At 40.5% G+C, this 22,719-nt stretch overlaps 2 protein-coding genes across 4 annotated transcripts; both read left to right on the forward strand.

Moving 5' to 3' along the window:
• The first annotated feature begins 1,469 nt into the window (after positions 1-1,469).
• Positions 1,470-9,257, forward strand: LOC114081258 (HUWE1-associated protein modifying stress responses 1). Its single transcript, XM_071612782.1, is given in 4 exon segments — positions 1,470-1,474; positions 1,752-2,219; positions 8,311-8,452; positions 8,455-9,257. Coding segments are annotated over 4 exon segments (1,404 nt in total). The 3' UTR covers positions 9,244-9,257.
• A 9,603-nt stretch (positions 9,258-18,860) lies between these two features.
• Positions 18,861-21,443, forward strand: LOC114082014 (DNA (cytosine-5)-methyltransferase 3B). 3 transcript variants are annotated; one of them, XM_071611809.1, is made up of 2 exons: positions 18,864-19,245; positions 19,363-21,443. In XM_071611809.1, exons 1-2 carry the CDS (start codon positions 18,885-18,887, stop codon positions 21,441-21,443), a joined length of 2,442 nt encoding a protein of 813 aa, XP_071467910.1. In that variant the 5' UTR covers positions 18,864-18,884. The 3 variants fall into 3 exon arrangements, with proteins under 3 accessions (XP_071467911.1, XP_071467910.1, XP_071467909.1); XM_071611808.1 differs by having other exon boundaries at positions 18,864-21,191; positions 21,302-21,442; XM_071611810.1 differs by having other exon boundaries at positions 18,861-21,443.
• Positions 21,444-22,719: the final 1,276 nt, after the last annotated feature.

Below are 22,719 nucleotides of genomic sequence, written 5' to 3' on the forward strand. Positions count from 1 at the left end.
ATATCCATGTGTAAGGAAAGAAGCCACCATCTGTCCAGGCACCCTGTGAAAGACAAGGAAGGAATCATTTTGCAGCTGTGGCACAGGAGCCAGCAAAAGAGGAAGCCATACCCTGGCAAATCTAAGATTGGCCTGAAACACAGGCCTACTAAACATTTTGCATGGCATAGAGCGTGCTTAAGCGACCAGGAGAAAAACAAATGTGGAGAGAGGCTTATATAGGGGACAACTGGACTTGAAAACCCACCTTGCTCTACCCATCTTCCTCCAATCCAACAGCTTGCAGGACTGGCTGGGAGAGACATGACTGGCTGGGAACTTGGAAGGGCAGTGCAGGACAGATTTTTGGAGACTGAACCTGAGATCAGAAAATGTGGAGTCTACATATGATGTAGGGGACTAAGAATTGGCTTTCACAACTCATTAGTGAAGAGATTCCTGGTGTAAATTCTTCCAGCCTAAACCAGCAGGACTTGGGTGCTGGAGGTACACTGATTTAAAATCTCCAGACTGATTAGCAAGGACCCTGGAGCCCACCCAAGCCAATTTTGCCTATTGGAGTACCTCTCACTCCAGCAACCCAGAGGGTGGAGCATCACACTCCAGAAGACCCCACCTAAAAGTGCTGAGAAGATAAGCTGAGAATATTTTGAACTCAAACAGAAAGAATTCTTTAACTTTTGTCAATATTTTTTCTTTATTTTTTAAATGATTTTTCACTTTTTAATTGTGACCTTAAGGGTACATGGACATTTATACAGTTTCCTCTTTTTAATCTTCTCATTTCAAGCATTTTTGAAGCCTGTTATTTTAGATAGATTGGTTTTGGTGGACTAGCATGTTTGATTAGTATACTTTACTTTCGTTTTGTATTCTTCTATTAACTTTTTGGCTCTATGTGTATCTTTTTCTACTATTTATTTCCCTAGATTCTCTCCTTTCTTCCTCTAACAGCCCATCTCTATTGTTCTATTTCACTCCTCCTTTAATATTTTATGTCTGTCTTCTCTACTATTCACTCATAATTATGACATCCTATATCACTTCTGTTCTCTCCCTGTCCACCATTTGTTTGAATATGAAAAACCATTTGAAATTTTTCTGTTTTGATTATAGACAATAACTGATCATATCACTTCTGCTTATTGTGATAATCAATATTGTAGATGTCATAATAAGAAATATTTTTAATACTGTAAATTATTTTCATTGATTGTTGTTATTATTTCTTTCTCACTAAACAATAAATAACTGAAAACCTTCAGGGACACTGTAAGTCTATAAGGTAGAAACTCTACTGCCTCAGATCCATACTCTTACATGGGTAGACACACAAACAACCTGAAAAAGCAAGAGCAAATTTGCCTTAAGCAAACCAAGATAATTCAATAAAAAAAATCCATCAATACCAGAGTGGAAGAAATGTCAGAGAAGGCATTTAGTATGTACACTGATCTTTGAAATAAAGGATGATGTAAGAGAAAAACTACAGGTAGCAAAACATCCCTTCAGCAAAAAAAAAAAATAGAGATTCAGGAAAAACAACAACAGAAATCCTTGAAATGAAGAAAAATAAACCAAATTTTTAAAAAATAAATGGAAAGCATCACCAATAGACCAGACCACTTGGAAGACAGAAACTCAGGCAATGAATACAAAATATATTGTCTTGAAAATAGTTGACCAAGGAGAGAAAATGTTACAAAACCATGGGCAGACACTGCTGCCATCCCCTAAGGTCTCTTCTCCAGGCACAGCCTTGGCTACCTCAGAAGCTACTTCCAACACTACACAAGGTTGCTGCTGCTGACAAATGGGGGTCTCATCAATCAGCTGCTACCTGCACGGCTACCACCATCGCTGCAGCCTCTGATTCTGCTACTGCCATCCCGAGGTCACCTGGAGGTCTTCTGGGTGCTACTGCCCTTGCAGCTGCAACCACCTGCTTCTGCCACAGAAGACATGGCTGCCCTGGACACAACTGAAGCCACACTGCTACTGGCCCCCAGAGGTCACCTGGTGATGCTGCCTCCACAGCTATTACTGCAGCTGCTACTGACCCGTTGCCTGCTGCCAACACCATTACCACTGCTACCACCACCTAGAGGACTGCTGCCAGGCAGACTCCAGGTTTGGCTGCACGTGGCTGCACCCATTTTTGGACACGATCCAGGACTTGGTGCCCAGGTGCCAGCAGATTTACCACCAGAACAGCTTCTGTCTGGGACTCCTGCTGGGTCCTGCATATACAGTGTGTGGGTACCTGCGGGTTTGAAAGCGCCTGTCCTGCCAAGAGTGCTGGTGGCCCTTGTCTTGCTGCTGCATCTCAGGGTTGCTCCTTTGGATAAGTGTACCTTTGTTGGTCTCTCTGCAAGAAGGAGCAGCATTGAAATCTTGGAACTACATGTGGCTGATCCTGAAGTATCTGAAGCCAGATGTGTGGCATATTGATGGGGTTTTCAAGGGCTAATCTGGGTTTGTTGATACTGAGAGACATCAGAGACAGGCCTGAGAAACTTTGGAACACTGGAAAATATAGTTTGACTTTCCATCAAGATTTATCTTATTTTATTTTATTTCTCGATTCACTAATATCTCTACCATATTTGGAATGGGGTGTTTTTTATGCATCAGTGTGTGGAGGGCAATAATATATGAATAGTGTTTGCATTTTTGTTGTATTATTATGGCTTTAATTTTTTTTTGTTCATATTCATGTTCCAACTTTTCTCCAACCAGCAGTCCATCTGTGTTGGCTCCTCTCCACCCTTCTTGTGAATTTTTACTTCTAGCTTCTCTCTTCCTCCATCACAAATATAGCTTACTACACTACCTATGTTCTCTCATCCACCATTTGAAGTTGTACACCATTTTAACAAATTTTCTGTTTATACTATAGATAGTTATTGAACTCATCATTTTGGTTTAATGTGAGAAAGCAGTAGACACTTTAATGGGAGCTACTAGGGTTATTGAACTCATCATTTTGGTTTAATGTGAGAAAGCAGAAGACACTTCAGTGGGAGCTACTAGGGTTAAGGATATATATTGTTTACACTGGGTGCTATTGATATTGGTCTCACCATTAAAGGTGAGGTGCTGGAAACCTTTAGGGACACTATAGGTCTGCAGAGTAGAAATTGTGGTGCCTTAGATCCATACTGCTAGATGGAAAAAAACACACTAATAACACGAAAAAAAAAAAAACAAGAGAATAAAGTGTCCCAAACAAACCAAGATGATTCAAAAACAGAAGCCACAGATAACACAGTACAAGAAATGTCCAAGAAGTAGTTCAGATTGTTCATAATTAAATTTATATGTGAAATAAAGAAGAGTATAATAAGTGAAATCAAAGATAAAATACAGAAAATAAAAGATCATTTTATTAAAGAGTTATAGATTGTGAAAAAAAAGCCAAACAGAAATCCTTGAAATGTTGGAATCAGTAAACCTAATTATAAATTCAACAGAAAGCATCATCAATAGACTAGACCACTTTGAAGACAGAACCTCAGACAACAAAGACAAACTATGTGATCTTGAAAGTACATTTGATCATGCAGAGAAGATGGTAGGAAACCATGAAGAGAACATCTAAGAATTATGAGTTAACATGAAAAGAACAAATTTAAGAGTTATTGGAACAGATTAAGGAGCACAGAAACAAACCAAATGAATTCACAATCTTTACAATGATAAAATAGCAGAAAATTTTCCAAACCTAAAGATTGGAATGGAAAGTCAAACACAAGAGGCTTACAGGACCCCAAATGTACAAAATTACAGCAGGTCTACACCAAGAAACATTATAATGAGAATGACTAACTCAGAGAATAAACATAAAATCTTAAAGGCTGAGAGAAAAAAATAATAAATTACATATGGGGAGGAAACTGATTTGGATCTCAACTGATTTCTCAACCCAAACCCTCAAAGTTAGGAGGTCCTAGAATAATACATTTTAAGCTATGAAAGAAAATGGATACTGACCAAGAATTTTATATCCAGCAAAATTAAGTTTCAGATTTGAAGATGAAATTAAAACCTTACATAATAAACTAAAATATTAAAAGAATTCATAACTAGAAAGCCTACACTACAGAACAACCTCAACAAAATATTACATGAGGATGAAGTCAAAAAAAATATAAAGTGAAAACCGGCAAAGGGAAGATTTACACTAAAGGAACATGCAACCAAAGAAGAAAGTAAGGCAAATAAAAAAACCAGAAATAAAAAAATAAATAAATAAAAATAAGCAGAAATAAATCAAAATGACAGCAAATACAAATCATATCTCAAGAATAACCTTGAGAGGTGATCCAAGATAGTGGGCCAGATGGAGGCAGCATTCTGTGTAGCTCCGTGACCTGGGACACAAGAAGTGAGAATACGACTTCCATGCAAGCCATATATTCCTGCTTCTGCACAGAAATCATGGCCACCATGTCCATGCAGGGCTCCAGGCCTCAGTTTCAGAGTAGGTTTCCCAACTACTTGCCCACACAGGACTATCAGGTTCCCGAGCAAGACCACCACCGGGTGCTCAAGAAGAACTATCACCATCAGCACCCACGCAAAACTTTTGGCCACCCATCCAAGAAGAAATCCTGGATACAGCTCCCACACAGGGTACCTGACAGCTATCCACATACAGGATCTCCAACTGCCACTCCTGTAAGTACCTCCATCAACCAAGGTGGGGCTCACCCAGTCACCTCCATCTTGGGACTCTGCAGCAACAGATAGTCCCCTATGCGCTGTAGTCTGCCTGAACCAGGGAAATTCGCACATGCTCTGAAGACAGCCATATCCACACACTACATGCCACAAATCCAGTCTCATCATCAAACACCATCACCTGGCTCCTCCCACCCGACCCAATACCCCATCACTGAAAGCAGATGCCTTCATCTTGGTTCACCTTTATCACCATCTTTAGTGAGGGCAACTCCCTGTTTGAAACTCCAGCTGGGCAGGTACCCAGATTCTAACTCCTCCCTCTCCCCAACAGTCCCTAACCCAACACAGTGACTGCCCAACAACAACAACAACAAAATAAACAGCTATCAATGGAGCAGGTGTGCAGCATGCCAAAAGCACCACACAAGAGCCCCAGAGAGAAAGGACCCTTATTATGGAGCATTAACGGAGAGGGTGTGTGTGATACAATTTAGAGACTAACAGAGACTAGGAACTGGGAGGTCTTCAAGCAAGATAAGGAGATAAGACCAGGCACTCACATCACAGGAACAGGCCCAAAAAGAGATCTCTGAGGTGCAGTCTCCCTTTGAAGATGGACAGGTGCCATGGCCCACTTCCAGTTGCCCTCCACCCAATAACAGCCCTCCCTCCCTGGTTACTTTCACCATTCTGAAGGCGAAGATAGCAGCTACCAACAGATGACCCCACCTATTGGATGAGAAGGGAAACAGAAAAGATACTGATCTCCATGCAAAACAATCCTTGTTTCTTCTTTTGAGATTTTTTTTTTATTCTTTCTTCTCCCTCTCTATTCTCCCTCTCTCACATCCCCAACATACGTGAAACCAAGTACTTTGCATGAATTAGGATATTGAATTCTGAAACAACTGATTAGTATGTTATCCTTATGTTGTATACATTTTTTTCTTTTTCTTGTCTTTGTTTTTTTCTGTTTTTCCCTCAATTTTTATTATTTTAACATTGTTGATTTTTTTTTCTTAATATCTGTGTTTGTTTTATGTACATTACTGTCTTTCCTCTTACTTCTCTACTCAAATTTACTTCCTCTGTATTCTCCTGCTATTAACTTTCTTTAGATTTCTACTTTACTCTTCCTAAGTTATAATAACTCTATATTCTCACCTCCTACATCCTCAACATATCTTCCTGCACCTCACCCTGGTTTTTGTACACCATCAGAAACTGTAAACCCTTTACAAACCTACTGATCATATTGTAGATAATAATTGAATTCACAATTTCTGTATATTATGAGCAAACTGTAAATGTCTGTTCACAACTAATTTTTTTAAGGTGATATATTGTTTATATTGGGATCTGTTAACATTGTCCTACCACTCAATGGTGAGGTATTGGAACCTTACAGGAGCACTATAAGTCTGTAGGGTAAAAACAGTAACACCAAGAATTCACAGTGCTACAAGGGAAGACACATGAGCAACATGAAAAGATAAGGAAATAAAATGCCCCAAACAATTCAAAATACCACATTATTAAATCTATGACCATCACAGAAGATGAAATGACAAAGAAGGGGTTCAGTATGTACATAATTAAAATGATCTGTGAATTAAAGGATGATATAAGAGAGAAAATGCAGGCAGCAAAAGATCATTTCAACAAAGAGATAGATAAGCAAATACAAAAAGCAAAAGATTACTTCAATAGGGAGATAGAGGTTCTAAAGAAAAACTGAAGATAAATCCTTGAAATGAAAGTAACAATAAACCAAATGAAAAGTTCAATTGAAAGCATCACCAACAAATTAGACTACTTGGAAGACAGGACCTCTGACAATGAAGACAAATATATAATTTTGAAAAGTATCTAGACCACACAATGAAAATGGTAAGAAAAAAATGAGCAGAACATTTAAGAAATATGGGATAGCATGAAAAGGCAAAAATTAAGAGTTATTGGGAGAGAGGAAGGCATAAAGTTCCAAACCAAATGAATGAACAATCTATTCAATAAAATAATATCAAAAAAATTCCCAAACATGAAGAACAAATTGGAAAACCAATTCAAGAGGCTTACAGGATGCCAAGTGTACAAAATCACAACAGCTCCACACTAAGTCACATTATAATGAAAATGCCTAGCATACAGAATAAGGAGAGAATATGAAAAGCTATGAGAGAAAGGAATCAGATTACATATAGGGGAAAAAAACAAGTGGGTTATGTGCTGATTCTTCAACCCAGATCCTGAAAGCTAGAAGATTCTGGAACAACATATACCACGCTCTGAAAGAAAATGGATGCCAACCAAAAATATTATAACCAGCAAACTTAAGCTTTAGATTTTCTGATGATATAAAAACCTTCCATGATAAACAAAAGTTAAAAGAATTTACAGTTAGAAAACCTGCACTGCAGAATATACTTGCAAAATATTCTATGGCAAAAAAAAAATGAAAAACAACAATGAAACTCAGCAGAGGGAGGTATCATACTAAATAAAATATTAATCAAAGTACAAACCAAGTCAAGTTAAATACCAAAAGTAAACAAAATGGCTGGGAATACAAATGTCTTAATAATAACCCTGAATGTTGGTGGCTTAAACTCACCAGTCAAAAGACAGGCTATCTGATTGGATAAAAAAAAAGACTAAAAGATATGCTGCATCAAAGAGATTTATTTCATTTAAAAAAAAAATATATACACAGACTAAAGGTGAAAGATTGGGAAAACCATACCACTCACAGGGACTGTGGAAGCAAGCAGGAGTTTCCATCCTCATATCAAACAAAGTAGACTTTAAGCTAAAGATAACAAAAAGGGATAAAGAAAGACATTTCATACTGCTCTAACTATACACCAACAAGACATAACAATTATGAATATATATGCTACAAACAATGGAACATCTATGTTCATCAAACAAACTCTTCTCAAGTTCAAGAGTCAAATTTACCACAATACACTAATTCTAGATGACTTTAAAACTCCTCTTTCACCACTGGATAGATCCTCCAAACAAAAGCAGAACAAAAAAACTATACAATTCAATAATACAATAAATAACTTAGACTTAACTGACATATATAGAATATTTCATCCTTCAACAAGCAAATACACTTTCTTCTCAGCAGAACATGGATCCTTCTCTAAAACAGACTATATATGATGCCACAAAGCAAATATTAAAAGTAAGTAGAGATACTACCCTGCATTCTATTAGGTAATAACAGAATGAAATTAGAAATCAATGATAAAATAAAAAATAAAAGCTACTCCAACACTTGGAGACTAAATAATATGCTACTGAATGAACAATGGATTGCAAAAGACACCAAGGAGAGATTAAAAAATTCTTAGAGGTAAATGATAACACTGATACAACACTTCAAAAACTCTGGGACACTATGAAGGCATTACTAAGAGGAAACTTTCATTGCATAAAGTTCATTTCTTAAAAGAGTAAACAGTCAACAAATAAACGACCTAACATTACATCTCAAAGCCCTAGAAAAAGAAGAACAAATCGGGTAGGCGAGTGCTGCAGGCGAAGCGGGGGCCGTCAGCGGGCCCGGGGGCGGGGAGGCCCGGGGCGGGGTCGCCGGCCATCGGGTTGCAGAAGGCCTGGGCCGCCGCGAGGAGCCGCCGGCCGCCGGGCCCCGCCGCCGGGCCGCTCCACGACGACGCTCCCGCGGGGGCCCCCCCTGAGGAGGACACGGCGGCCGCGGGAGGAGCGGAAGGTGGAGGGCGAGGCGGAGATCCAGGAGCTCGGGCCGAGCACTGGTTCTCCAAGTGGGAGCGGCAGTGCCTGGCCGAGGCCGAGCAGGACGAGTAGCTGTCCCCTGAGCTGCAGGAGGAGGCGGCGGCCGCCGCGCAGCCCGAGCACAAGCAGCAGAAGCTGTGGCACCTCTTCCAGAACTCGGCCACCGCCGTGGCCCAGCTCTACAAAGACCGAGTGTGTCAGCAGCCAGGACTTTCTCTCTGGGTCCCCTTCCAAAACGCAGCCACCGCCGTCACCAACCTCTACAAAGAAAGTGTGGATACCCATCAGCGAAGTTTTGATATTGGAATTCAGATTGGCTATCAGCGACGCAATGAGGATGTGCTGGCTTGGGTTAAAAAACGCAGAAGAACTATTCGTAGAGAAGATTTGATCAGCTTCCTGTGTGGAAAGGTTCCTCCACCACGAAACTCTAGAGCTCCCCCAAGACTGACTGTAGTGTCCCCTAACCGAGGTACTTCAACGGAAACTAGTTCATCTGTAGAGACTGATTTGCAACCCTTCCGGGAAGCCATAGCTCTGCATGGTCTTAGTGGTGCAATGGCTAGTATAAGCGTGCGTTCGAGTACCCCAGGCTCTCCTACACATGTAAGCAGTGGATCGAATGCTAGTCAAAGGAGAAATGGACTCCATGATGTCGATTTGAACACTTTCATATCAGAAGAAATGGCACTCCACTTGGACAATGGTGGAACTAGAAAGCGTACCTCAGCCCAGTGTGGCGATGTCATTACAGACTCACCAACCCATAAACGCAACAGAATGATCTAAACTGCAAACATTTTTCACACTCACCATGCTGCTTGAAAGACACTCTATCCTCAACATATACTATTATTGCAAAGGCAACATGAGGCCATCTTCCCTTGTTCACTGTTTAAGACAAGTGAATTCGATAGTGGTTGCCATAAAAGGAAGTTATAGGTATTTACAGTAGATGCCTCTTGTAATATGGCTTTCTCAAAAACTATAATCCTAGCAGAGGACATCAGATATCGTGTAGTCATTAGCAAGATCATCATAGGCAAACATATCCGTTCCAAGGCTAAAAGTGACCTTAACTATATTTATTCTCAAAGGGAAAGGAAATATCAGATGTTTATTTGGTTATAGAATTTTTTTTTCCTCCCCTCCCCCAGTCCATTTCCTGCTGTGTTGAGTATTTTGCTTCAACAGTATTGCCAGGTTCCTAAAATTGTCTAAAAACACGATTTGGCTTCCTCGTCAGATCTGCAGGCTTCCATTTTTATAGCCGCACTGTACCATGCACCTGGTTTCTATATAGTAACAGTGTGCAACTTCTAATTATTGGACTGTGCCCTGTTTTTAGTTTTCAACACAGTTTCTAATTCTGGTGATTGTGTGATGTAAAGAGGTGCTATGATGGTCATGCAATTAATACTTAATATTGAATCAATACACAAAACTTTATTGGAAAAAAAAAGAACAAATCAACACCAAAAGCAATAGAAAACAGGAAATAATTAAAATCAGAGCTGAAATAAATGAAATTGAAACAAAGAAACAATTGAAAAAATTGACAAAACTAAAAGTTGGTTCTTTGAAAAAATAAATAAAATTGACAGACACTTAGCCATGCTAACAAAGAGAAGGAGAGAGAAGATTCAAATTACTAGCATCCATGATATAAAAGAAAACATCACAACACACACTACAGAAATACATAAGATAATTAGAAATTATATTGAAAACTTGTACTCCAATAAAATAGAAATATCAAAGACATTAAAAAATTTCTAGAGTTCTATGATTTGCCCAAATTGAATCAGGATGATATACACAAATTAAACAGATCAATTTTAAGCAATGAAATAAAAGAAGACACCAGAAGCCTACCAACTAAGAAAAGCCCAAGGCTAGATGAATACACATAAAGTTCCACAAGACCTTTAAGAAAGAAATAATACCAATACTCTTCAATTTATTTCAGAAAACAGAGGGAGCATTTCCAAACTCATTCTATGAAAACAATAATCTTGATTCCAAAACTAGGCAGAGATACATCAAAGAAAGAAAACTTCAAACCAATATCCTGGATAGATGCAAAAGTTCCCAATAAATGTCTGGCAAATCGATTAAAAAAACATATCAAAAAGATAGTGCATCACGATCAAGTGGGGTTCATCCCAGGGATGCAAGGTTTTTTCAACATTCAAAAATCAATAAATGTAATTTATCACATCAATAGACTTAAGGATAAGAATATATGATCATCTCAATAGATGCAGAAAAAGCATTCAACAAAATACATCACCCCTTCATGTTTAAAAGACTAGAAAAACTAGGGATAACAGTAACATACTCAACATTGTAAAATCTATTTATTCTAAGCCCCAGACCTACATCATTCTAAATGGAGAAAAATTGAAAGCATTCCTTCTAAAATCTGGAAAAAGACAGAGATGCCTTCTTTCACCACTTCCATTTAACATAGTTCTTGAAACACTGCAAGAGCAATTAGACAGATGTAAGAAATTAAAGTGATACAAATAGGAAAAGAAGAACTCAAATTAGCACTATTTGCCAACCCAAAAAATCCCACCAGAAAACTTGTAGAACTAATAAATAAATTTAGCAAAGTAGCAGGATATAAAATCATCACCCATGTGTTTCTATACATCAGCAATGAATTCACCAAAAGAGAAATTAGGAAATCTACCCCATTCACAATAGCCTCAAAAAAAAAAAAAAAAAAAACTGTGACTCAATCTAACAAAAAAGGTAAAAGGCCTCTACAATGAGAACTACAGAACATTTAAAGAAAAAAATTGAAGAAAACCTCAAAAGATGGAAAGATCTCCCATGCTCCTGCATAGAAAGAAATAAAATTGTCAAAATGGCAATACTACCAAAACATTATGCAGATTTTATGCAATTCCTTTTAAAATCCCAACGACATTCTTCATAGAAATAGAAAAAAAAAAAAACAAGAAAAGCCCAAGGCTAGATGAATACACACCAAGTTCCACAAGATCTTTAAGAAAGACATAAAACCAATACTCTTCAATTTATTTCAGAAATTATTTTGGAAAAATAAGAGACCCAGATTAACTAAAGCAATCTTTAGCAAGAAAAGTGAAGCAGGAGGCATCATAACACCAAACCTTAAGCTACACTACAGAGGCATAGTAACAAAAGTGTCATTGTATTGGCACCAAAATAGACTTTAGACCAATGGTACAAAATAGAGGACACAGAGACAAACCCAAATAAATATGGTTATGTCATACTAGACAAAGGTGCCAAAAACATTCACTGAAGAAACGATATCCTATTCAATAAATGGTGCTGGCAAAATTGGAAATCCATATGTAGCAAAATGAAGTTAAATCTCCATCTCTCACCCTGCACAAAAATCAATTCAAAGTGGATTAAAGACTTAGGCATTAGAACAGAGACCCTGCAGCTAATAGAAGAAAAAAAATAGGCCCAAATTTTTACCCCATCAGCCTAGGATCTGACTTCCTTAACAAGACTCATAAAGCACAAGAACTAAAATCAAGAATCAATAAATGGGATGGATTCAAGTAAAAAGCTTCTTTTCAGCAAAGAAAACAATCAATAACGTGAGGAGAGAGCTTATAGATTGAGAGAAAATCTTTACCACATGCAATTCTGATAAAGCATTAATCTCTAGGACATATAAATAACTCAAGAAAACTTAACACCTAATAATAATAACAACAACAACAACAACAACAACCCAGTCAAAAAATGGGCTAAGGTACCTAACAGACACTTCACAGAAGAAGAAATAAAACTGAACAACAAATATATAAAAAAATCAACATCTCTAGCAATTAGAGACATGAAAATCAAAACTACACTAAAATTTTATCTCACTCCTGTCAGAATGGCAATCATCAAGAATACAGAAAACAATAAATGTTGACTAGGATGTGGGGAAAAAGATACACTCATACATTGTTGATGGGACTGCAAATTGGTGCAACCACTATGGAAAGCAGTATGGAGATTTTTCACAAGACTTGGAATGGAACCACAATTGGACCCATCTATCCTACTCCTCAGTTTATACCAAAAAGGACTTAAAATCAGCATAATACTTTAATACAGCCAAGTCAATGTTTATAGCAGCCCAATTCTCAACAGCTAAACAATGGAACAAACTTAGGTGCCCCTTAATAGATTAATTGATTAAGAAAATGTGGTATATAAACATAATGGAATGTTACTCACCTTTAAAGAAGAATGAAATTATGGCATTCACCAGTAAATAGATGGAGTTGGAGAATATTATGCTAAGCAAAATAATTGAATCCCCAAAAAAGCAAAGGCCAAATATTTTCTCTAATATGCAGTTGCTAATTCACAATAAGGCATGGGCCACTAAAGAAGAATAGCATTACCTTAGATTAAGTAGAGGGAAGTGAAGAGAGTGAAGGGGTTGGGATGTGGGGATAGGAAAGATAGTAGAATGAAACAGATGTTATTACTCTTATATAAGTGACTACATGACCAAAATGATTGTACAACAATCATTATATCCCATCTATGTATGATATATCAAAGTGCATAAATGCATTCTACTGTCATGTATAACCAATTAAAACAAACAAACAAATTTTAAAAATAAACCATAAACAGAACTTCCCAGAATTATGGAATTTCATGAAAAAAAAAAGAAATTTAAGATTTATAAAGATAGAGGAAGGCATGGAGATACAAACCAAAGGTATTCACAATCTCTTCAATGAAATAATATCAGAAATTTCCCAAATTTAATGAGTGAAATGGAAAATCAAATGCAAAAGTCTTCTAAAACTCCAAATTTACAAAATTACAACAGATTCACATGAAGACATTATAATGAGAATGTCTAGCATACAGAATAAGAATAGAATTTTAAGGCTATAAGAGAAAAACATCAGACTATATATCCTGGGAAACCAATATGGATCACAGCTTATTTCTCAACCCAGACCTTCAAATCTAGGAGGTCCTGGAATAGCATGCCAAGCTCTGAAAGAAAATGGATGCCAGCCAAGGATCTTAAATCCAGCAAAATTAAGCTTCAGATTTGAAGATGAAATAAAAACTTCCACGAAAATAAACAAATTAAACAGAATTCACAACCAGAAGTCTACACTTCAGAATATTCTCAAAAAAATCCATGTATATTAAATGGAAAAATGAAAAAAAAAGTGAAGAGAAGAACTAAACTAAAGAATTATTCTAGCAAAGAGGAACAAATTCAAATTAAAAACTAGAAGTCAACCAAAATGATTGGAAACACAAATCACATCTCATTAATATTCTTGAACACTATTGGCCTTTATCATCAATCAAAAGACATAGACTGACAGATTAGATTAAAATCAAGACCCAATATATGCTGTCTTCTAGAGACTCACCTCATAGTCAAAAACATTGACAGACTGAGGTGAAAGGATGGGGGAAAAAACATATCACTCACATGGACTGTATAATCAAGCAGGGGTTTCTATCCTCATATCAGATGAAATGGACTTCAGGTCAAAGTTAATCAGAGTGGAAAAAGATGGAAATTTCATACTACTTAAAGGAACTATACATCAAAAAGATATAACAATCATGAATCCCCTACCAATGTGCACCTATGTACATCAAACAAACCCTCTCAACTTTAAAATTCAAATAGATCACAACACAACAATACTGGGTGACTTTACCATGCCACTATCACCACTGGATAGATCCTCTAAACAAAAACTAAATACAGAAACCATCAAACTAAAAAATATCATTAATAACATATACTTAACTGACATATATAGAATATTTCAGGCATCAAAGAGCAAATACACTTTCTTCTCAGCAGCACATGGATCTTTCTCTAAAATAGACCATATCTTATTCCATGAAGCAACCCCTATAAAATACAAAAAATAGAGAAATCAGGGATGGAATAAGAGAAAAAGGTATTTAAAGGTAAATGAAAATAGTGATACAACACATCAAAATCTCTAGGTCACCATAAAGGCAACACTACAAGGAAATTTCACTGCATTGTGTTCATTCATTAAAGAATATAAAGTCAAAAAAATAAATGATCTGACATTACATCTGAAAGCCCTAGAAAAAGAAGAATAAGTTAACACTAAAAACAGTAGAACACAGAAAATAATTAAAATAAGAGCTGAAATCAATAAAATTTAAAAAAAAGAAAAAATTTTAAAAATTGGCAAAACAAAAACTTGGTTCTTTGAAACAATAAATAAAATTGATAAACCCTTACCCACACTAACAAAAAGAAATGAAAGAAATAGAAAACTCACATAACTCAAATTCATAATGAAAAAGGAAATATCATGACAGATAATACTGAGATACAGAGGAATAATTAGAAAGTATTTTGAAAATTTATACCCCAATAAAATAGAAAATCTTGAAGTTATCAACAAATTTCTAGACACATATGACTTACACACACACTAAACCAGGAGGACATACACAATTTGAACAGATCAATCTCAAGCAATAAAATAGAAGATGCCATCAAAAATCCTACCAAATAAAAAAAAAAAACCCTAAAACCAGACAGATTCTCAGTCTAGTTCTACAGGATCATCTATGAAAAATTAACAACAATGCTTCTCAAATTATAGAAACAGAAAATAAGGCAACACTTCCAATCTTGTTCTATGACACCAGTATCATTCTGAACTAAAACCAAACAAAGATCCATCAACAAAAGAAAACTTCAGACTAATATCCCTGATAAATATAGATGCAAAAATTCTCAATTAAATTCTGCCAAATTGCATACAAAAACATTAAAAAGAGAGTGCACCATGATCAAATGGGATTCATCCCAGAGATGCTAAGTTGTTTCAACATGTGGAAATCAATAAACATAATTCATCACATCAAAAGACTTAAAGAATCTCATGAAAATCCTAACAGATGCTCAGAGAGCATTCAACAAAATATAGCACCTCTTCATATTCAAATCACTAGAAAAATTAGGAATATTAGAAATATATCTCAACATTGTAAAAGTTATTTATGCTAAGCCCAATGCCAAATTCATTCTAAATGGAGAAAATTTGAAAGCATTTTTTTTCTAAGAATTGGATCAAGACAATATGCCCTCTTGATATACCTAGCCTAGTTCTCTCTTTAGATCAGAAGCCAGCTTGTCACAAGTTATGAAGGATTCATTTCTGTTTTCTGTAAAAATATTAGGATGTCTGTATAGCCTGGCCATTAGTTGATGTTGTAAAGCTGCTTGGAATGCCTGCCTGTGCCCTGAACTCACCCATGTCTGGTTTTCCCTGACCAGATAACAACCCTTTCCTAAACCTTAGTGATGCCTCATAAATTCTGGCCTTCCCTGGCCAGACAACAACCCTCTCTGAGGCTCTAAGACCTCCATAAATTCTGATGTCGGGGCCAGCAAAAATGTAAACTTGTGTTATGCTCCTCAGAGTGTTGTTATCTGTAACCCCCTTTGTGTAACTTTTTGGGCTATAAAACTGGGCTGCAAGGAAGCTTCAGCTGTCCTTGGCTCCCACGATTTTGATAGGAAAGGCAGCCTGGCTGGTCAAAATAATAAACGTGCTTTAATTTGATTTTAATTGGAGTCAGTGGTCTTTTCTTGCATCGTGGTCTAACACTCTTTCACCACTTTTATTCAACATTGTCCTTGAAACTCTAGCCAGAGCAATTATACAAGAGAAAGAAATTAATAGAATATGAATAGGAAAGGAATTCAAAATATCACTATTTGCCAATAACATAATTCTGTATTTAGAAGAACCCAAAAAATATTCCTCCAGAAACATTCTAGAACTCATAACTGAATTCAGCAAAGTAGCATGATATAAAATTAACACCCAAAAAATCAAATTTGTTTCTATAAATCAGTGATGAATCCACTGAAAGTAAAATTAGGAAAATGACCCCATTCACAATAGCCTCAAAAAAACAATAAAATATTTGGAAATCAATCTAACAAAAGAAGTTAAAGAACTCTATAATGAAATATATGAACACTAAAGAAAGAAATTGAAGAAGATCTTAGAGATGGAAAGAATTCGGCAGAGCCAAGATGGCGGAATAGAGGAGGTACTTTTTCTGGCTGCTCTGTGGCATGAAACCAAGAAAGCAGTCAGGCAGCTTCTCCACAAGGTTTCACCTAGATGGAATACAACATCTCAGAGTGGGCAAGAGGACCCCTATACCGTGGATTTTTGCAGAAACCACCAGCATTGCAATCACCTGTGCAGAAATCAGAGCCTCTGAATTCCAGTAAGACTCCAAACTCTGGACCCAAGCCTGCAGTTCTAGCGTGCACAGGGCTCTCAAGTGGTGCAGCAAAATCACCTAATCAGCACCTCTGCAGAACTTCAGACTGTGCTCTGCTCCCACGCAGGACACTGAGCTGCTATCTAGCCACAGCCCAAGGCCATCCCAGCTCCCTCCACCTCATCAGACACCCCAGCACTGGAAGCAGACCGACTCCATCTTGGAAAACTTTTTTCGCCATTTTTTGGTGGATGTGGCTATCAGCACTGATTGAACAGGTACCAGGTTTACAACTCCTCTCCCCCACCCTCCTCAGCTGCAATAACTTGGCACAGTGTCTACCTAGCACAAACAGCTCTCAGTTGAACAGGAGCACAGTGCCGACTAGTGTCAGGCCACCCACATGGTGTGAGCCTAGGGGCGAGAGGTCTTGCAATTGGGACCTGATAAGCAAGAGAGGGGAGGGGTCTAAAGCCTGGAGCAAAACAGAAGATCAGGATCTGGGAGCTCCAGGCAGGAGAGGGAGATGATGGGTGGGGGCCTCAAATCTTATCATTCTGGTTACCTACACCACCCTGAGGGCAGAGACTCCAGCTTAAAATAGACAACTCCACCTACTGGAAGAGAAGAGAAGCAGGAAAGAAAAGGAATTCTAAGAGTATTTTTTTTCTTCTTATTTTTCTTCTTTTTCCTCTACCCTTCTATTCTCTGGCCCTCACAACCTCAACATATGTGAAACCAAGAACTTTGCATGATATAGAACTTTGAGAACTGAGTCACCTGAATAATATAGAAGAATTGCATAAGCCCCTCCTTTTTTCTTTTTCTTCTTTTTTCTTTCTTTCTTTATTTATTTCCTTTTTTCTTCTTTCTTCTTCTTTCACCCTCCAAATTTTACTACTTTTACATCCTGTAATTTTCTAAATACATATGTGTGTTTGTTTTTATGTACTCTGCTGTCCTCCCATGTACTTGTCTACCCTAAATTACTTTCTGTCTATTCCCCTGCTACTAACCCTCTTCATTAGAGTTCTCCTACAAATTTCCTAAGTTATATTAACCCCATATCCTTACATCTTTCCCCCTTAGCATATTGTCCTATGCCTGACCCCGAGTTCATTGTCTGCTGCCAGAAACTGTAAACCTTCTATGAAACTACTGATTATATTTTAAATAATAATTGAATCCAACATTTCTGGACATTGAGACTAAACTATAAATGTCTTAATAACAATAATTTGCTCATAGGTGATGTATGGTTGATATTGGGATCTGTTAACATTGTCCTTCCCTACAAAGGAGGGATCTTGGAACCATACAAGAACACTACAAATCTATAAGGTAAAAACAATAATACACCAGTCCCACAGAGCTAGAAAGAAAGAAATGCAAGCAACATGAAAAGACAAGGGAAGAAAGTACCACAAACAAATCAAGACAACACATCATTAGAAGAATTGACAGCTACAGCAAAAAAAAAAAAAAAAAAAAAAATGACAGAGAAAGATTTCAGGATATACATGGTTAAAATGTTCTATTATCTCAAAGAAGACATAAATGAACATATACAAGCAGTGAAAGATCACTTCAACAATGAGCTACATAAACAAATCCAAGAAGCAAAAGATCACCTCAACAGGGAGATAGAGGTTTTAAAATAATAATAATAAAAAAAACCCCAGAAATCCTTGAAATGAAAGAAATATCAAGAGAGGAAATAGAGGCCGCGGCCGGGCTCTGAGTGGCTGCGGCGGGGGCGGCCCCGGGTGGGGGCGGGGCGAGGGCCGGGCCGGGGCTACAAGGGGAGTCGGCGCCGCCCCCTGCCCACCCTCAGCCGCCCCCCGGCCCGGCCCGCGCCGCTCCCACGCAGCAGCCGCCCCCAGCCCCGCCACCTCGGCCCGCGTGGACGCCCCGGGCGCCCCCCGACGACGGCACCGGCCCCCTGGCAGGCGGGCGAGCGGGCGGCCGCGCCCGCCGGCACCGCGGGGGTTAAGTGGCCCAAGTAAACGTAGCTCGGCGATCGGCGCCGGAGATTCGCTAGCCCAGCGCCCTGCGCTGCCGCCCGCCGCCTCCCGCCAGCCGGTCCCGACCCGCGGAGCGACCACCGAGCCGCGCCCGAGCCAACCCCGCGGCAGGAAACGATGAAGGGGGATACCAGACACCTCAGTGAAGAGGAGGGCGCCAGCGGGAGGGAGGACTCCATCATTCTCATCAACGGGGCCAGCAGTGACCAGTCCTCCGACTCCAAGGACGCCCCTTCGCCCCCCATCCTGGAGGCTATCCGCTCACCCGAGATCAGAGGCCGCAGATCCAGCTCTCGCCTGTCCAAGAGGGAGGTCTCCAGCCTAATCAGCTACACTCAGGATCTGACAGGGGAAGCAGATGGTGAAGAAGATGGAGACAGCTCTGAGGCTCCTGTGATGCCAAGACTATTCCGGGAAACCAGGACCCGCTCTGCAAGCCCAGCAGTCCGAACCCGAAATAGCAACAACAGTGCCTCCAGTCGGGAGAGGTACAAGTCCTTCCCACATCCCACCCGAGGCCGCCAGGGCCGCAGTCACGTGGACGAGTCTCCCGTGGAGTTCCCGGCTACCAGGTCCCTAAGGCGGCGGTCAACAGCCTCGTGGCCATCCCCGTCCACTCCTTACCTCACCATCGACCTCACGGAGGACGATGTGACACCACAGAGCAGCAGTACCCCCTGTGCCAGCCTAGCTGAGAGCCAGCAGGAGAACTCGGAGACCTCCCAGGTGGACGCAGAGGGGAGAGACTCCGACAACACTGAGTACCAGGATGGGAAGGAGTTTGGAATAGGGGACCTGGTATGGGGCAAGATCAAGGGCTTCTCCTGGTGGCCAGCCATGGTGGTTTCTTGGAAGGCTACCTCCAAGCGCCAGGCCATGTCCGGCATGCGATGGGTCCAGTGGTTTGGTGATGGCAAGTTCTCTGAGGTCTCTGCAGACAAACTGGTGGCCTTAGGGCTGTTCAGTCAGCATTTTAACCAGGCCACCCTCAATAAACTGGTGTCATACAGGAAGGCCATGTACCAGGCCCTGGAGAAAGCCAGGGTACGAGCTGGCAAGACCTTCCCCAGCAGCCCTGGAGACTCTTTGGAGGACCAGCTGAAGCCCATGTTGGAGTGGGCCCACGGGGGCTTCAAGCCCACTGGGATCGAGGGCCTCAAACCCAACAACAACCAACCAGTGGTTAATAAATCGAAGGTGCGTCGTGCAGGCAGTAGGAACTTAGAATCAAGGAAACACGAAAACAAGAGTCGAAGACGCACAACTGATGATTCAGCTGCCTCTGACCACTGTCCCCCAAACAAGCGCCTCAAGACAAACTGCTATAACAATGGCAAGGACCGTGGAGAGGAAGATCAGAGCCGAGAACAAATGGTTTCTGATGTTACCAACAACAAGAACAATCTGGAAGATAGCTGTTTGTCCTGTGGTAGAAAAAACCCCGTGTCCTTCCACCCGCTCTTTGAGGGGGGGCTTTGCCAGACGTGCCGGGATCGCTTCCTTGAGTTGTTCTACATGTACGACGACGATGGTTATCAGTCCTACTGCACCGTGTGCTGTGAGGGCCGTGAGCTGCTTCTCTGCAGCAACACAAGCTGTTGCCGGTGCTTCTGTGTGGAGTGTCTGGAGGTGCTGGTGGGCAAGGGCACAGCGGAGGACGCCAAGCTGCAGGAGCCCTGGAGCTGCTACATGTGTCTCCCCCAGCGCTGCCACGGAGTCCTGCGGCGCCGGAAGGACTGGAATGTCCGTCTGCAGACCTTCTTCACCAGCGACATGGGGCTCAAATACGAGGCCCCCAAGTTGTACCCTGCGATTCCCGCAGCCAAAAGGCGGCCCATTAGAGTCCTGTCACTATTCGATGGAATTGCCACAGGTTACTTGGTCCTCAAAGACTTGGGCATTAAAGTGGAAAAGTATGTCGCCTCAGAAGTGTGCGAGGAATCCATCGCCGTTGGAACCGTGAAGCACGAGGGAAACATCAAATATGTGAATGACGTCAGGAACATCACAAAGAAAAATATTGAAGAGTGGGGTCCATTTGATTTGGTGATCGGTGGAAGCCCATGCAATGACCTATCAAATGTGAATCCTGCCCGGAAAGGCCTGTATGAGGGCACTGGCCGACTCTTCTTCGAATTCTACCACCTGCTCAATTACTCACGCCCCAAAGAAGGGGATGACCGGCCATTCTTCTGGATGTTTGAGAATGTTGTAGCCATGAAGGTCGGCGACAAAAGGGACATCTCACGGTTCCTGGAGTGTAACCCAGTGATGATTGATGCCATCAAAGTTTCTGCTGCTCACAGGGCTAGATACTTCTGGGGAAACCTACCTGGGATGAACAGGCCTGTGATAGCATCAAAGAATGATAAGCTCGAGCTGCAGGACTGCTTGGAATTCAGTAGGACTGCAAAGTTAAAGAAAGTGCAGACAATAACCACCAAGTCCAACTCCATCAAACAGGGGAAAAACCAACTTTTCCCTGTTGTCATGAATGGCAAAGAAGATGTTTTGTGGTGCACTGAGCTCGAAAGGATCTTCGGTTTTCCTGTGCACTACACGGATGTGTCCAACATGGGCCGCGGTGCCCGCCAGAAGCTGCTTGGGCGGTCCTGGAGTGTGCCCGTCATCCGACACCTCTTCGCCCCCCTGAAGGACTACTTTGCATGTGAATAGTTCTACCCAGGCCTCCTGGGGCACCAGGGTTCCTGGGACAGAGCCAGGACCCAGAAGGCACCCTGATCCCTAAAGGCACCCTCTGCCCTCAGCTGAGCTGTGTTGGGTCTCCCCTTAGTCCTCCTGCTCACTGGGAGCAGAGCCTCCTGATCCTCTCTTGCAGGGGTGGCCAAGGTGCCACCCCCTTGTGCACAATTCCGACCTGGCTGCTCTGAGCAGCCAAACACGGTGCTCATTTTTTTCTTCTAAAACTTGAAGTAGATAGTAAAATGGCTTTTTTCCTCCCTCTTGGGTTTACCACTCAGAGAAACAATGGCTAAGATACCAAAACCACAGACCCACAGCCCTCATATACTCAGGTTAGAATGCCAAATCACCCAAGACTGATTGCAAGACTTTTTAAAAGTGTCTACAGCTCTGTGTGCAGTTGTAGATGGTGAGGGACATTTTAAAGGTCCAGCATGAATGTTTTTTCCCTAGGGCTACCAGAAGAGGAAGTGATACCTATTTGTGATACCACATTCCCTTTGTCTCAGTCCAAGGCCATTAGCCATTAGAGTATTTCTCACCATGATGGTGATTCAGCAGGGATGACATCATCATCATCATCTCATTCAGGGCGATTTCCCTCCCCATAAACCCAAGGGCAGGAGCCCCCCTTAGCTAAATCCCTCCTGGAATCTGCAATAGAAGTCTCTGGGGCACTCAGGAAGGGGTGGGCCGGAATTATATAAGCTGCCATATATTATGTAGGAGAAGTTAGCTTCTCAGTCATCTTCCTCTTTCCTGTATGAGGGGCATGAAGGAGGGGGCTGAGCTAGGTAAGACCCCCCCCATCCGTGCACCGACAGGCACAGGTCCCCAGATGAGAACCTGGATGCTCACATTCCTCATCCTTTCTGGACATTCAGGGACAGAAGCACATTCCTCACACTTGCCCCTCATCTAAGAGATGGCAGGGGAAAGCTGCAATAAAAGCTGCATCCTTCCTCCAGAGATTTTAAAATCCTTTTTTATTCCATGATAACGTCATTTTTAAGGGGAAAGGGAGGTCGGACAAGCTGCATTTCAGAAATGCTGTTGTAGTGGTTTTTAACACCTTTTACTCCTCTTATCTGGTGCTATTTTTAGAATCAGGAACAACCTTGACAACCTTGGCTTTTTATACACTTTTTAAAAATACTCTCAAGACTTCTATTTTTATGTTTAACATTTGCATTAAAAAATTTTTTTTTTGTAACTGGAGCCACATAACAAGTATGGGGAAAAACCGTGC

The sequence above is a fragment of the Marmota flaviventris genome, chromosome 5 (genome assembly GCF_047511675.1).
Source record: "Marmota flaviventris isolate mMarFla1 chromosome 5, mMarFla1.hap1, whole genome shotgun sequence".
Classification (NCBI taxonomy): domain Eukaryota; kingdom Metazoa; phylum Chordata; class Mammalia; order Rodentia; family Sciuridae; genus Marmota; species Marmota flaviventris.

What these genes read in the sequence shown, in the direction of transcription:
- LOC114082014 (XM_071611810.1), top strand. Translation starts at nt 18,885, where the DNA reads ATGAAGGGGGATACCAGACACCTCAGTGAAGAGGAGGGCGCCAGCGGG.